Below are 17,870 nucleotides of genomic sequence, written 5' to 3'. Positions count from 1 at the left end.
TGTGATATTGATACTAGGCCAGATTATTCCAAAGACTAGTCAGAAATTTCCCAAGGCAATCATGAGTAGACTCTACATTCTGCCTTAAAAAGGTTTGCAGGAGAGAGAAGTAATAGCCACTTACTTTAGGAAACTTCAGCATAGTCATTTGGAATTATGGAGATTAATCTACTGATGTAATTTGTTTATTAGGCAGATCATGAAGCAAAAATGTTAAAAATAAACACCCAGAGGGATTATAGCAGAAATGTTAGGTTTTTAAGCTTCCCAGCTATCGGAAATATAAAAATGTTCATGTTTGCCCTGTATTGGTCTTATAGCCATTTGTTTATTGGCACTTTAAACTATAAACATACCATATTGTAGCTTAGAGAGTCAAAACTACTGACATAGGGGTTCTTTTATATTTGTTGATTAACGTTTTATATAAATCTTGTTATTTTGTTGTATTCTATCTCTTTTCCAGCCTTCCAGTAGTGCTGAGATATGTATATTCAATTTCTGACCTGTATCTATCCCCTCTGGGGACATTAGTAACTTTTCTTGTGGGATCATGTATCAGCGCTCTAACAGGTACCTATTTCTTGATTATTATTTTAAAATAATATTTATATAATAGCATTTAGAATTACATGCACAAATTATACACTAAGACTTGGATCAAGAAGCCTCTTTATTTGTGACTTTTTTCAAATATTCTTAAGGGCAAGGCTGGAGATTGGCAGCTAGTTGAAATGCTTGAGGTGATCTCTGGTGTTGGGGATGAAGGGAGTGTGAAAGAGACTGGTCATCAGGATGAGATCATAAGAATCATTATAACCTTTATTAGAAACTTTGGCTATACTTTCAAGTAGACTATAGTAAGAAGCTTATTGGCCACCTTGTGAGAAAATTGATATCTCCAGGGCCATGTGACTTGATGAACCAATAATGTTTCATTAAGCACGAGTGATTATCAGCCATTATGGATGATTAGTGTACTTTCATTGTTGTGATTCAGAGCCCCCAGGTTGTGCTGCTGGACCTTTTATAAAAGGGACCTAACACACTAGAGGTAGTACTTTTTGGAAAAATCCACTGAGAGAGCTCAGTACAGACCAGAGATCTGCTAGTGGTCCTGGGTCAGATGACTCTTGGAAGCCATGGGGCAGAGGCACATTGCAATGGTGGGTATGCTCTTACCCACAAAACATGAGAAGGTGGTGCCTAAAAACAGCCATGTGACATCCATAAATAATGAGATCAAATTACACAACCCCCTGTTCAGACTGAAGGGCAATTTTGGTATTTGGGGACTGTATATTCTTAGAAGTAGAGTTCCTAGAACCAAGTGTGGAAAAACCTTTGGAGAACAGAATCATGTCAAATGGTAGGATTTTCTGAACTCTAGACTTATAGTGTAGTTTTGAAAGTTCCTGAAATGTTTTGGTTCTGGAGGGATACAGAAAATTCCTGAACCAAGAGTAGGGGGAACTTGAAGTTGGCTTCCCTCCCACTGGAAGAATAGTAAGAGTCTCAGCCATTGTATGGAAGAACACAATGCCTCTGCTGCTATTGTGAATTATTCAGACATTTGGAAGGGGGATTGCCTCCCTAGCAACCCAGATGGGTTTTATTTCTAGAGGGAATGTAAAGAGAATAATAGCACAAGGCTGGTGAGGAGTACTGGAATGAAAAAGAGAATTATTCATCAGAAAATCAGGGACTTGAATCTCTATTAAGCTTTTCTTTTCTTTTTAAACCCTTACCTTCCATCTTGCAATCAATGCTGTGTATTGGTTCTGAAGTGCCCGGTTATGATCCCAAAGATGAAATGATAACCAACAATGTAACATGCAAGAGGAATTTTATTAAAGCAAACTGTACTCAGGCTTTTTATACACTTTTGTGGTAGGGGGAGTGCAGAGGAATTCTTTGGGTGGGGGGAATGAACAGGAACACCTAGGGCTGAGGTGTATTCAGTTCCTGGCATATGTCAGGAGGGGGAGGGACAGGAACTTCTGCGGTTAGGGTCTTTATGGCTCCTGGCTATAAAGTTCACACAGGATATGGTAACTTGACTATAGGGGCTCTAGGGGCAGGGAGGCAGGGAGAAAAATAGGTTCCTGGGCTGGTCCTTGACTCCCCACTTCTTCTACTGTACATAAGGAATCTTCCTCATGTGACCGTATCATCATAGGGGGATTCAGTAGGAGTCAGAGTTTGATATTGCTGGTGAAGGACCATAGCTGGACAGACAGTATTAATGCGATCCTTGACAAAGGCTACTTGGTGATTAACTAGCCCCGTATAATTAGCATAAAAGCAAAGAATCCTTGGGCTAGGAGTCACGAGGATGTAAGGGAGCAAAGGAATTTCCCTGACAATAGTCTGCCCAAGTTTATGGAGGAGCAATGCCCATGTCATCTCCTCCCTCTCCAAATATCTAAGGGAAAAGGGGCAATGGTCTCAGTTTTCTGTAGCTTCTTCAGAGCTGAGAATGGTTGTAGAGCTGTCCCTGCCTACTGTTAGGAGAGAGGTATTGACTGTAGGCACCGTCCAGGGCTTCAGGCTGGAATAGTTGCCAAGGTTACAGTGGCATCTGGGTGACTCCCATGAGTGCTTCTACCCTAGAAGCAACTAGAGAAGTGACAAGTTTATAATGCAAGGTTCACATATCCCACCGGGGAGTAGCCAAAACTTGAACAGGGAGGGAAAGGTTGTGGACACGGGGTCTTTAGGGGCATGTCCTCAGTGAATGCCTGGGTCCTAGGTAGGTGGGTACCTGCTTGGAGATCTGAAGGATGTCCAGCAACTGCTTCCCCTGATTAGCAGGCAGGTCACAAAGGGGAGAATCAGCCCCTGAGATAGAAGTGTAGAAACCAGGACTGGGGCAAAAACTAGAACACCAGATAGAAACAGAGAAAGTTAGTACAATAGCAATTGGGATTACACATTTGCATTTGGGTATATTAGCCAACAGACTTCTTCAGAAATTAACTTCTGACAGGAATAGATAACTTTAAGAAATCAGATTCTTGAGTTAAAGAATATCCTTTTGCAAAGTACATATTAACTATAAACATCTATAAACACTTGAGTTAACAATATTTTACATATGAATTCCTTTACCCCAGATTCTGGGGGAAATTCAAGAAAGCTTTGAGCTATATTTCCAAGCTCAAGATCCAAACTTAAACTGTGGTAAATTAAGGCTACAAATAGAAGCTATCTATGAATAAACCACCTACTTTTCAAAGTATGTTCCCTAACAATTTAAGAATTTTCAGTTATTAACCTAATAGGTTGTTTGGGGAAATGGAAACTTTAATTTTCCAATTTACATTAGGTGCTGATCATGGGAATTTGTTACAAAAGAGAAGGTAGACAGAGAAATCATTTCCTAATGTCCCAAGGGACACATAGTGAGGGCTTCACATACAGGCCAAAGCTATCACTGGCTCTGACATCATTGTATCACTCAAGGATTAACACCCTAGATCAGTGGTTCTCAACCTTTCTAATGCCGTGACCCCGCAATATAGTTCCTCATGTTGTGGTGACCCCAAACCAAAAAATTATTTTGGTGGCTACTTCAAAACTGTAATTTTGCTACAGTTATGATTCGGAATGTAAACACCTGATATGTATTATGTATTCTCATTGCTACAAACCACAGGTTGAGAACCGCTGCCCTAGATGGTCAGAAAAGGTCCATTCCCAGGTGAGCCCAGAATATGCCTCTATAACCATCCAAGGACTTTCTCTGTTCTTTGGGTACTTTGTCACCATTAGATCCCAGAAGCCTTCTTTTCCCTCAAAAGGCAAGTCTCACCCATTTCAGCTGAGAGAATTTCTGCTTATTGGCAGTTCAGAAACAAATTTCCATACCCTCGAACAAGCCTTTTATAACCCTACAAGGTTGATCACTCAATTATTCTTATGTATTTTGGCAATAATTTACATATCACAGTTTAGTCACAAAATCTGAAATAAAGAACATGAGTGCTGAATTAAGTAGCTCCATAGTAATATCAATAACAGCTGTATCATCTCTTGGACCTAGGCCATCTGAAAGACTAAGACAAGGCCATACAGGAATCACTTCAGGGTAACTGTCCAGAGAAATTAAAGAATCATTATATGATTTTCCCACAATACATACATTAATTTTAGAAATTATCCCTAGGTCAGGGATCCAATTATAAGAGTAGAACATCTATCTGTTCTCTTTCACCTCCCTATGTCTCTCTCTCTCTCTCTCTCTCTCTCTCTCTCTCTCTCTCTCTCTCTCTCTCTCTGTGTGTGTGTGTGTGTGTGTGTGTCTATCTCTCTCTGTCTGTCTCTCTGTCTCTTCCAAACCTTCTGCTTAAAAAGTAGAACACAACTTCCATTCTTCCTTTACAAACCCCCATACTCAAGCTTTAGGGACTTTAGATCCAAGTCCCTCTTTCTTCTGAATTCAAAACAACTATACCTTCTCCACCTTCTCTGCCTTGCTTTTACCATCATAAGTCAAGCAAACATTCCGCTGGTATCACTTCAATTGCTAATCAGTAACCCAAAAGAATTCTGATTTAAAGTATTACATCATTGAACCACTGCATCTTTAGCATAGTGCTCATCAATTATAAGTTTCAGTTCATAGTACAAATTGGTAAACTGAGGTAACCACTGAGTATTGAACAAAATCTATGATACAGTCAGGTTTACAATGAGCTTTTGGTTACATCCAAACAATACTTAAAACACATGTTTTAGCAGCAACTCACATAACAATCGTAAAATTCTGAGCAAACATTTTCACATATGTTATTTTTAATGTCCTACCTATTCCTTGGCTACTGTTTGCAACATATATCTTTATACAGATCAAAATGTAATCAAAATATCAACCAACATATTCCCAAAGTTCGTGTGAGATAACTTATGAATTATGTATCACTCAACTCAGTTTATCATTCTGGACATGGAATGTTTGCATTAAGATCCCACAGCTTCAAATAAGCTTCTTGGTCAGACAGGGCTGGCAACATTTGCTTCCTTGATCATCTTAAAACCTCCAAAATATACAATTAAAATATACTCATCTTTAAGTTCTATCACACAGCGGTTGTCAAGTCCGTGAGGTCCCTATTTCAGTCCCTAAGTATCAGTGTGGAATAATTGTAAGTACTTCTTTCTCCTTCCTGTGTGCAAGGAGAGGGGGTTAATAACTTATGAGTAATTTATCCTAAGGCTGCTTGACTCGATTTAGATTTTATTATTTAACAGCCTTGTCCAGTCCTTCTTTAACCAGTGAGCTTACTATAATTTAAAATGTTGAATGCATCAAACCCCTTTCATAATAATTTACTCTCAGTGGATTTTAGTTTGAACTCCACAACTTCCAAATAACTTTGATTAGGTCCTTCAGCAATCTTTCAGAGTATAACCAAACTGAAGTTCAAAGCATTCACCTGTACTCCTCTCAAACCTCTGTCTAAAGTAGAACAGAACCTCCAGTTTAGTCTTCTTTTAGCTCAAAACATTGCTACATGCTGGATTCAATTCCATCAACATTATTCCAATTTAGAATTTGTTATATCTATTTCACACTGGAATTCAGAGTATCAACTAGTATCTCTATCCATTACTCTTAATGAAGTGAGGCACTTCATAAAAGAGTCCAGAAACTCTAAAATTCAATTATTAGAATGATTATTTATTGATTAATAAAGAATCTACCAGCTGGGACAGCCTTCCCTAGTGGAAGCTGTATCAGACTGACATTACAGGGTAGCTTATATAGGTTACAAGATACAAAGTTAATTCTTTTCACATACAGGTTCTTATTTGACAATCAAACAAGCCTCATCACAAACAACAGGTACGTGTGGTCAGTGATGAGTGAACAATCCTCAGGTTATTCAGGGGTTTGTTTACTTTTAAATGTACTTAATCACATCCCTAGCTAGCTATAAGTTACCTGGCATTCCATCCTGACCTCTGATATTCCTGAAGTTCCTTTTGCTTCCTGACCTTCCTAATTCTCATCCTTAGACTAATTAGAGTCTAATCTGCAGCCTGCACAAGCTGCTTGACCTCCTGGGGGGGAGAGGGTCTGTTTTCTTAAAAAATGTAGGAAGGGATTGATCTGCTTTATCTACTTCAATTTTATTATCTTCTCTTATTGGGACTACTTCAATATTTCTTCTGGTTTCTCCTCTTTACCATTATTGTAAGTAGAGGAAAGGCACTAGATCGAATTGTATTTAATCCTCATGACAGGCCCTTTTTGATTTCAAGACTGGTCAAATTTGTCTTGTTAAGAACATACAGTTTGCATATCATATACCCTTAACCTATTTAGGTAGAAAACAATTCATATAACCTTAGTCAAAGACAACACTGTTTAGAAATTCCCTCTTTTGCAAAATACCAAATCTTAGTACTTGTATTATTAAATCTCATGCACAGATTAACCACGTCAAAAACTTGGGTGTCATATGATTTCTTGTTGCTAGTTCTGACAGCACATACATTAAAATAACATCTGATTTGAAGAAATTCTAAGTCAAAATTCTAGAATAAGTTCTTCTCAACAACATAACAATTTCTGTGTCAGGCTGGCTATCAATCACATTTAGACAAATCTTAAATTCACTGAAACTATTATGCATTGCAAGATCTAACAAAACAAACTTCTAACGATGAATTTTGTTGTGCTCAAGAAAATCTGGCTAACATTTTGCATTTAACTGACAGTTACCACAATACGTGAAATTACATTTGTACCATATCAAAGCAATCCTCCCAAGTTGCATGCAGCAACCCTCAGCCTTTTTATGAGTGTCCAATTGCCACCTGGTGTTAGAATTTAAGGTATCAAAAAGCCAATTTACTCATTTTTTCCCTTGATGGTGATCAGCTATTTAACATGGGAGAAAATAAACAAACAAAAAACCTAATTGAATTTTCCCTTGGGCTGCTTAGATTTGATCTCTTCCCAACAGGAGGGGCCTGTGAGGAAACTTTTCCCTTTGTCCTAATTGAGTTGGCTTTTCCATCTCGGTAGCCACTCCACACCTGAGGCTTCCCAGACTAAAAAAGGAGAAGTCCAGCACAGCTACCACCCAAGTAGAGGATGGCATTACAATTTTAGGGTGCCATGGATAGGCCATGCCTCTTGCTTATCGAAGGTATAACATGGTCATTCAACATTAAAAAGAAGTTAGGTTGGTTTTTTTTCCCCCAAGCCAATTTAGAGCCAATTTTTCCCAACACAAAAGCAGACAGGGCAATACGTGACAGACTAGACAGTCAAGACAGACCCAACAAATATGAACGTTGGCCTGGATGTGCTCCTCTACTCACCCCAAGGGGCTAAGGGTGAGTGGTCCCCAAAACAAAGTGGTGTGGCTGGACTCCCTCAGAGATGCACCCTCTTCTTCCAGTTCATCCACTGGATTTCCTACTTCTAACTGGGGGGCCTCTAACCACCCCAAATTCTGACCAGGGGACCTCTAACCACCCTGATTTCCAACTGGAGGGCCTCTAACCACCCCAAGTTCCAACCAGGGGACCTCTAACCACCCTGAATAAAGTAGACTAAAATCAACTGGCCAGAATACCCTGCTTAAGGGAGTCGAGTCAGACAGGTCCTTCCCATGGCTCATCCAAGGGAGAGGGAGTTGGGGATCCTTAGATGAAGGTAGCCAAAAGGGGTGTCACAGTCTCCATTCACATGCTTCCCAGGATTTCTGACCTATCCCCTCATGGGAAATAGAAACTATTAGCTTTCCTGGTCCACACTCTCACACAACATTCTCCACAAACTCATTCAACCCCTCCAGAGGCTACTCGCCAGACCCCACTCTTCTCTACTGAGATGTGACATGTTCTGGATCCCATCAACCCAAGTTGTCCTGGGACTCCCTCTGTTGGTCATTCTCTGTTTCCTTCATGAGATCCTGGAATGAGCCCCCATATGAAGTGCCCGGTTATGATCCCAAAGATGAAATGATAAGCAACAATGTAACATACAAGAGGGATTTTATTAAAGCATTTTGGGCTCAGCCCCCAAAATGGATGGCCCTGGGTCTGGGGCTTGCAGACTTTTTATACACTTTTGTGGTAGGGGAGTGCAGAGGAATTCCTGCAGTGGGGGGAGTGAATAGGAACTCCTAGGGCTGAGGTGTATTCAGTTCCTGGCATATGTCAGGAGGGGGAGGGACAGGAACTTCTGGGGTTAGGGTCTTTATGGCTCCTGGCCATAAAGTTCACATAGGATATAGGATATGGTAACTTGACTATAGGAGCTCTAGGGGCAGGGGATCAGGGAGAAAATAGGTTCCTGGGGTGGTCCTTTAGTTCCAAGGTAGAAGAGTGGTAAGGGCTAGGCAATGGGGGTCAAGTGACTTGCCCAAGGTCACACAATTGGGAAATGTATGAGGCCAGATTTGAACCCAGGACCTCCTGTCTCTAGGCCTGGCTCTCAATCCACTGAGCCACCCAGTTTCCCCGCCGCATCAAACTTTTCTGAGGGAAATTAAAAGAACAGTGTGGCACTATGAGTCTATAGACCTCTTTAAGACCCTGAGAAAAACATGAGATTTATAGGACAGCCAGAAGAATGTTAATAATTTTGATTCTTTTGTGTTTTTTTAAAATTTTCTGATATATATTAACCTAGAGGATTCCCATAGGAACCATATTTTATTATACATATCAATGGAAACAAATGTGAGCTATATATGGGGAGTAGTTATTTAAGGCATTAAAACTCAAAACTTCACTATGACTTTTGGGACATTCCCTATTCTCAAGTTTCCTAAGGAATCTTTAGGAAGGGAAAAATTAACCATTTTTTCTGAAGCCCCAATGTTGAATCTTGTCTTAGCGGATAGAGCCATGGGCCTGGAGCCAAGAAAACCTGAGTTAAAAGACAAAGTCACACATTTGATAGCTGTAACGTCTAAGACAAGTCACATAATCACTTCTTGCCTCAGTTTCATTTATAAAATAGGAATAAAAATAACATCTATTTCACAGCATTGTTGTGAGGATCAAATAAGATAATATTTCTGACTCATATAGAGCCTATTACCTTCCCTTCCTTTCTTGCTTTGTCTTCATAAATCTAAAGATTAAAGCTATATGTTCTTATATTTCTGTATTTCTAAAAATGTTCATATGTTTTATAGGTGGAATGAACCAGGATATAGACAGAAAATACTTAATACATACTTATGACACAATGTTTGGTCGTCCTGACTTCAATGTATGTATATTTTTTCTTCATATGTTTATCATATTTACCAATGCCCTTGTGATAGAAATGGTCCCTAAAAAATGAAGTATTTTCTGTTTTGCATTAAAAATGAAAACAATTTAATAAAATATCAAATTAAAAACAGTATCTATGTTTGGAATTCAACAAACTTGAAACTTACCTAACTTACTGAAAATATTATAATTGCCTTGAAGTTCGAGGTTAAATTTATCGATGAAATTATCTTTCATTTCCATTAGGCATAGTCTATGACTTGCCCACCAAGAAATATGGTGGGCACAAACATGAATGAGAAGCATTCTGTATTGTTACAGAAGTAGCCACATTGAGGAGAGGTAAAGCTGCTGCAGTGTCAAAGTACCCTCTTTGCCCATTTGAAAGTAGTTTGATGAAACACACGAGGCAAGAGTTGTTTTCATTTCTATTCTTATTATTACAGATTTAGAGAATTCTTTTCATAAAGTGAGTGAGAGAGGCAACAGATATAGCAATTGATAGAGAACTGGCTGATGAGTTAGGATGACTGGGGTCACCTCCTACTCTCAACTCCTATACATATTGCTCAGGGTCCTGGGCATCTCTCTTTCCAGGACTAGAAGTTGTAGAGCAACTTAATGTGTAGAAAATTTATTCATCATCATGACCTGTCTGCTTTTTATTAGATATTTAATATAGACATATTTTTCTCTCAATTATTTTTTCTAGCTGTATTGATTTTGGTCATGCAAAAAACAACCACCTTTTAATTTTATAATTGAAATTGTCTTTTACCATTTAGAATCTATTTCTTTTCTGTACCTAAGAATTTCTACCTAGCTATAGTTGTAACTTTTTTTTTTAATTTTCTTGGTGTGATATTTTATTTGTATTGAGAAAAAATTAATAAAAATTACTATAATACCATTATATAAGAGTTGTATGTTTATATTTTCATTCATTTATTCAATGTGGGACAAGAAGGAAGAAATCAGTAAGCTAAAGGATGATGGGATTCTCCAAGAGGCCCTGAGGCAAAGTACAATACCGTTGGACCCAAATGCAGTTGTTCTTGAGACTGGTGAGGAGGGAGAGCAAAAGAAAGGAGAGGTGAGTATAGTACAGAATTAAAAGTTGAGAAATCATCCATCAACTTGATAAGTTTCAAAAAGATCTCATACCTCCATTATGGAAAGAAAATGAATCGTGGTCTGTTCTCTGTAGAACAAAGGAACACCTCTAACAGATTTCTCAATGATTTCTCTTTTGTCTTCCAATATGTTCATACTCTTGAAATGCTATCTGATTATAATTTCATTATCACATTGACATTTCTCATTTTTCAAGTTCCTAACATGAATTCTGACACCCTCATTTCGTTTTTTTATTTTGAGTATTTTTCCATGGTTACACGATTCATGCTCTACCCCCCAACATTTTGCAATATTCTCTGTCTCTTGCTTGGTCTTAAATTCCTTCCTTTCCCACAAATCTGACAGGTACACTATTCTATATTCACCTAATTTATTTATTTCACTCTTTCTGTTTAAATCATTTACCCTTTTTTAATTTATCTTGGTATAGGGAGTAAGATGTTGATCTAAGCCTAATTTTTTCCTACACTGGTTTCCAATTTTCCCAGCAAGTTTTTGTCAAATAGTGAGTTCTTGTCCCAAAATCTTGGTTCTTTGGGTTTATTAAACACTAGCTTACCGAGGATCATTTACCCTAGCCTATTCCACTGATCCACCCTTCTATCTCTTAGTCAGTACCATATTGTTTTTATGATCACTGCTTTGTAGCACACTTTAAGATCTGGTACTGCTAGACCCCCATTCTTCACATTTAAAAAAATTCCTTTGATATTCTTCATCTTTTGTTCTTCCAGGTGAACTTTGTTATAGTTTTTTTCTAATTCTGTAAAAAAAAAGTTTTTTGGTAGTTTGGGAGGTATGGCACTGAATAAGTAGATTAATTTGGGTAGGATTGTCATTTTTATTATGTTAGTTCATCCTACCCATGAGCAATTAATGTTTTTCCAATTATTTAGATCTAGTTTTAATTGTGTGACAAGTGTTTTGTAGTTGTGTTCATATAATGCCTATGTTTGTCTTGGCAGATTGATTCCTAAATATTTTATATTGTCTAGAGTAATTTTAAATGGAGTTTCTCTTTATAACTCCTGTTACTGAGTTTTGTTGGAAATATAGTGAAATATACTGATGATTTATGTGGGTTTATCTTGTACCCTGCAACTTTGATAAAGTTGTAAACTATTTCCACTAGTCTTTTAGTTGATTTTTTGGGGTTTTTTAAGTATACCATCATATCATCTGCAAAGAGTGATAATTTAGTTTCCTCATAGACTACTTTTACCCTTCAATTTCTTTTTCTTCTCTGATTGCTATTGCTAGCATTTATAGAACAATATTAAATAATAGAGGTGATAATGGGCATCCTTGCTTCACTCCTGATCTTATTGGGAAGGCTTTTAACCTTTCCCTATTGCAGATGATACTTGCTAATGGTTTTAAATATATACTGTTTATTAATTTGAGGAATGGCCTTTCTATTCCTGTATGTTCTAGTGATTTCAATAGGAATGGGTGTTGTATTTTGTTGAGTTTATCCTGTTCACATTTAGTGTTATGAGTATTAAATGTGTATTGCCCTCCATAGTATTATTCCCTTTAGAACATGCTCTGTTCCCTTTCATTCTGTTCTTCCTCACCAGTATTTTGCTTTTTGTCACCCTTCCAGTTCCCCACCCCTTCAATTAACCCCACCTCCCTTGCCTTGTTTTTCTTCTTCTCTGTAGGTGAAAGAATTCTATATCCCACTGAGTTTACTCGTTTTTCCATCTCTGAGCCATTTAAGATGAGAGTAAAGTTTAAGCATTGCCCATCACCACCCTTATCCTCCCCTCTCTGTATTGATTTCTCTTGCCTCTTTATGTTATATAATTTACCCCATTCTATCTCCCCCTTCCCTTTTCTGTCAGTGCAACCCTTTCTTTCAGCCCTTCATTGTTTTTTTACCATGTCATTCATATGCATACATATCATATCACACATACATTTCATTCCATAGCATCACATTTAGATATACTACATCATATTATCATTATACCATTATATATATCATATCATAATCATCTTACTTCTCCACCCTCTTTCTCAATAAATTCCTTCTATCTTCCTACTACTAAGAATAATTTTTCAGAATTATAGATATCCTCTTTCCATGTAGACATATAACACATTTTTACCTTAATGAGTCCCTTAAACTTTCTCTTTCCTATTTACCTTTTTGGGCTTCTCTTGTGTCTTGTATTTGGCTTAGTTTGCTTAGGTCTGGCTTATTCCTCAGGAATGCTTGGAAATCTTCTGTCTTATTGAATGACCATTTATTACCTTGAAAGAATAGACTCAGTTTTGCTGGATAGGTGACTGGGTTGTAAATCCAAATCTTTTGCCTTCCTGAATATCATATTCCATGCCTTAATATCCTTTGATGTAGAGGCTGCTAGGTCCTGAGTGATCCTGAGTGTATCTCCATGGTATTTGAATGGTTTCTTTCTGACTTATTGAAGTATTTTTTCTTTGGTTTGGTGGCTCTTAAATTTTGCTATTATATTTGTGCAAGTTGTCATCTGAGGATTTCTTTCTGGAGGGTACCTTTGAACTGTTTCAATTTCATTTTACATTTTCTTGTTCAAGGATCTCTGGGCAGTTATCTTTGATAATTTCTTGTAATATGATATCCAAGGTTTTTTTCTTGATCATGGCTTTCAGGTAGTCCAATAATTCTCAGATTGTCTCTCCTACATCTATTTTCTAGTTCTGTTGTTCTTTCAACTAAATATTTCATGTTTTCCTCTTTTTTTTTTCATTCCTTTGATTCTGCTTTATTGTTTGCTGATTTCTCATGAAATCATTAGTTTCCAGGTGGTCAATTCTGATTTTTAAGGCCTGATTTTTCCTCTGTCAGTTTTTGGTTCTTCTTTTTCAATTGGTCCATTTCTTCTTTCATCACTTTCATTTCTTCTTGCATTACTTTCCTTTCTTTTTGAATCATTTTCATCTCTCTTCCCCACTTTTCCTCCACCTTTTTAGTTGGATTTTGAAGGGATATTTTTGAGCTTTTCCAGAATATGTATCCAGGCCATCTGTATCCAGTCCATATTTTTCTTTTGGACTTTGCCTATGTTTCCTTTGCTTTTGCTTTCCCCTTCTATGTCTACACCTTGCTCTTTGTCACCATAAAAACTCTTAGGTATTTTTTTAGTTGTTTGCTCATTTTTCCTATATTATTATAGATAGGCTCTATTTTCTGGGAAGTTGGGGTATCCTCTTAAACTTTAGTCCTTCTTTGATGCTATTTTCAGCTTATTTTCTGGTTGTTACAAGTTTATCAGATCGTCTGAGTACTGAGAGTTCTGATAGTCCCCTCCCTGTGCTGATTCAATTGATCCTTGAGATGTTGCTAGCTTAAATATTTTCCTCAGGCTTGGGTGTCAGCTTTTGTTCTCAGCCTAAAGTTGGTCAGGTTGGGTGCTGATCAAATTCTAGCCCCAGGTTTAGGCTTAAGGTGTTCTTGATTCAATCAGGCACACCCTTGATTGCCCCATCCTGGAGCTTCAAGCTTAGTTTTGGGCAAAAAGATCCCAGGGAGTCTCCCTCTGAGAGCTGTGTCCTGTAAAGGTTAAAATTAATATTTAATGCTCCAAGTATTATTTTAATACTGTTTATTAAAATCAACTTAGAGCTATGAGGAATTTAAAAAATGCCAGCAAGCACCCACAAAACCCCCTCCTTCCTGCTAATCCAAGCCAGAGAGAGTCCCTGTGGGCAGAAACAAAGTCCAAACTCCATTCATGTAAGGAGATGCACAAACAGGAGAAGGAAAAGGGGATTGTGGGAAATGTAGTCTCTAGAGTTCAAGATTCTAAATCACTATATTCTCCCCTGTGATCCTTTGAGAGACCAGTTTCCCCAATGGATCATTAAAACATAACTAACTTATAACTTGAACTAGAGGTATATACAGATATTACCGTTTTTAAAGGGAAATTGGAGATAAGAGGAAAATAAAAGGGAAAAGGAACAAAATCAATAATAGGTACATTAACAAAAAGCCAATTAGGGGGAAGTCCCCTTTGGCATAAGAGTGTACATACAAAACAAAAGTATTTCCACCCTCCCAAGGTTCAAATTCGCCATATCTAAAAGTTCACTCTGGATCTTTTGGTACAGCGTGTGGTATCTGCAGGCATCTTTTTGGTGCCTTCTAGATTCTGGGAGGTAGTCTCTTATTCTAAATTTGACTCAAATTCAAATCAAAGTTCACAACAATAACATATTCCCCCCTGAGGAAAATATTAATATATTCCTCCCTGAAGAGGATACAGAGATGCATGTAGGAATTACACAGGGATACATGGTTAAGTCATAAGGCATATGAATTAAGTATCAAAAAACATCAAGGAATAAAAGAAATTAAAGTAAACTTAAAAAAACAACTTCTGAGTCAGATAAAAAATATAAAAAGAAAACTTGAAAAAAATAATTCTTGGAAGAAGGAAAAAAATATCACAACTTACAACAGGTTCTTATAGTGATCCATGTCCTTTAAGTGTACAATAATAATTAGTCACCAACCCATTTAGCAGTTTGGACTACAGTAAATTGTTCATCATGAGAGAAAATAGAAAAAGAGACTAGATATTGAGACAAATGGAAAATAGAATATCTTGGTTTAACCCTTTCCTTTGGGTTTTTTTTTTTGGGGGGGGGAATAATGGAGCCAGAGCAAATGATGTTATATGCTTGATATAGAGTATGGCACAAGGAAGTCCTGCATTTAACACATTTTGTTAAACAGCCGTGATCTCGAGTCTCACACAAGATCAAGTCATTGTGACTTTTGTGAAGAAGGTCATCAATCCCTGTAGGTTTGGTTTGGTTTCTTTCACCTTTTTGTGCTTGTTTGGCACTTTGCAAGTTCTGTGCTCCTTTGTGGCCCTTTTGTCCTTGGATTAGACAGAGTCATTGAGCAAAAGTCTCATTATAGTTAAATAACTAGTGGCAGGTTGCCATAGTCCAAAGCTTTTTGGGTATGCGTTTTATATGCTAGGTAAACAGATATCTTAGGTTATGCCATTACAAAAAGTAAAAATAATTAAATAAAAACATTTTCAATACCAGTGATGTGTTTCAAAGGCAAAAAATGAGAAAAGAAGGGAAAAAATCAAAAACTGTATGACACATGTATGAAGAAAACAAATGTTAAAATTGTGTATATTTCACAATACCAGAGGTAAAGTATAGGGACTAGTTTTCAAAAAATAAGATTCATTTCCTCTTTGACTTACCATGATCTGCAGTGGGAGTGCAAATAAGGTAGACAAAGTAATAATACATTCAAGAAAATACAAAAAACATTAGTAAAGGCACAAAATGTTACAAAAAGCACATCAGGTCAATGTAGGTCACTAATACAGATTTTCTTCTATGAGGTAGTATTTTGAGGCAGCAAGGGAGGAGTAGACCTGCCATTTAGCGAGGGTTTGGCCAAGCTGTGGGCAGGAATGGTCAATCAGGCTGATTGGGCTGCTCTCCAGACTGTGGGCGGGGAGCAGCTTCTCCACCAAGTCCCCTAAATTAAGACAGCTGGGCCAGTAGGAGAAGGGCAGGCAGGCTGGAGTGTAAAAATACTCACAGCTGCCAGAGATTCAGAAGGCAGAAAGAGAGCTAGAGGAATGAGCCACAGTTGGGAAGCTGGAGAGAGGATTTGAAAACTCCCAGCAGAAAAGAAGCTTTGGTTGCCAACCAGTAGCAGTTTTAAACTGTCAGGTTGCTCAGCTATAACCAGACTGCCGACTTTAAAGAAAAGGGGGCAAAAAGGCTGAGCTCTAGAATCCCTTCAGGTTGCCAAAAATGTAAAGATTAAAATTAATATTAAATACTCCATGTATTATTTTAATACTGTTTATTAAAATCCACTTAGATTTAAGAGGAATTAAAAAAATTCCAGCAAGCACCCAAAAAACTCTTTCCTTCCCACTGGTCTGAACCAGAGAGAGCTCCCATGGGCAGAAACAGAAACTCCAAACTCCATCCACATAAGGAGACACAAACAGGAAAAGGAAAGGGGGGTTGTGGGAAATGTAGTCTCTAGGGTTCAATATTCTAAATCAATGGTTCTCAACCTTTCTAATGCCGTGACCCCACAATACCGTTCCTCATGTTGCGGTGACCCCAAACCAAAAAATTATTTTGGTGGCTACTTCAAAACTGTAATTTTGCTACAGTTATGATTCAGAATGTAAATACCTGATATGCATTATGTATTCTCATTGCTACAAACCACAGATTAAGAACCACTGTTCTAAATCAATGCAGTCCTCAACTCTGTGAATTACGTTCTTATCCCAAACCCAGACTGGGATTCCTAGATTTGCTTGGGCCCATTGTCTCCCTTCATCCCTGATTGCCCTGGGCTAGGATTCCAAACTCCTCCACAGCTTTGAAATTTTAAGGGGTATAAGTTGGCTTGGACCACTACTTTCCCTGGCAGGATCTCAGGGTCTGCCTCTTAAGTAGGGCTTAAGATTGGAACCTGTGAGAGCAGATGTGTGGGGAAATGGGAGATGTGATTTGTTCTTGGCTTGCTCTTCACTTGCTGCTATGTCTCCTGCTAGCTCTGTTCCCTTCTCCCCTCATCTCCCTAGATGGTCTCTGCCTACCTTTTGGGTTTTTCTTTTTTTTTTTTTGAGGGTTGTTTTACTCTGTATCCTTGTTTGTTCTTTCATTCCTTTATTCATTTTTTTTTGGCAACATTTTACTCTTGGTCAGAGAGGATTTTCATGGTGAAATGGAGCTGACCTTTAGTTATTCCTCCATCTTGGCTCTACCTGTGGATATCTGAAACACCCTCATTTCTGCAGAATCCATATTCCTTCCTTTCTCAGAAAGTAACAATTTCCCTTTACAAAAGGCTAAATAATTTCACTTTAGGAAGAGACATTTGGATTAGAAAATTCCATATCAATCATTTTTGAATCTCTCAACATACTAATTGCTGGAGTCAAGCTCCATGAGCTTCCAAAACAATAGGTTTCAATAATCCAATCTTTTGGCCATTGCAATGGATAGAAAGAAATGCTGCTTTGGAAGACAGCTGACACTCTAGAGTGTGTGGTGACTGGTGTGTACCAACCTATTGAAGAGAGAAAGACAAAGCATAGGCATAGTTAAGTGACCTTCCTGTTGCTACAAAGGTACCTACCTGCTTAATCAATAAAACTTTGGATGGAATGACTTTGGAAAATCCAAAAGCACCAGAAGACAACTCTACAAAGTCATTTTATAATTTAGCTAATCAGTTATTTTTGCACTCATTGAGACAAAGTTCCTTGTTCCTCTAATAAAGGGAATTTTTGGAAACACAGATATTAAGGGACACCTAGCTGGTTCAGTGAATACAGAGCCAGGTGTGGATTTGGGAGTTCCTGGGTTCAAATCTGGCCTCAGGCTTTGTGCCACTGGGCAATTCACTTAACTTCAGTTGTTTATCCTTACTGTTTCCACCTTGGAACTAAAACTCAACATTGATTTTAGTATAGAAGGTAAGGCTTTAA

At 37.9% G+C, this 17,870-nt stretch overlaps 1 protein-coding gene across 1 annotated transcript in view; it reads left to right on the top strand.

Moving 5' to 3' along the window:
* Nucleotides 1–17,870, top strand: part of LOC100020542 (sodium-coupled monocarboxylate transporter 1-like) — a 229,483-nt gene that overhangs the window by 171,541 nt on the left and 40,072 nt on the right. The window contains exons 13-15 of the mRNA XM_016425807.2: nt 467–573; nt 9,165–9,241; nt 10,211–10,339. Of these exons, the coding sequence (XP_016281293.2) occupies nt 467–573; nt 9,165–9,241; nt 10,211–10,339 (313 nt within the window). The remainder of the gene's footprint in view (nt 1–466; nt 574–9,164; nt 9,242–10,210; nt 10,340–17,870) is intronic.

The sequence above is a fragment of the Monodelphis domestica genome, chromosome 5, assembly GCF_027887165.1.
Source record: "Monodelphis domestica isolate mMonDom1 chromosome 5, mMonDom1.pri, whole genome shotgun sequence".
In the NCBI taxonomy this organism is placed as follows: Eukaryota; Metazoa; Chordata; class Mammalia; order Didelphimorphia; family Didelphidae; genus Monodelphis; species Monodelphis domestica.
Note: the sequence above shows the minus strand (reverse complement) of the source record. Positions and strands in the feature narration are given on the sequence as shown.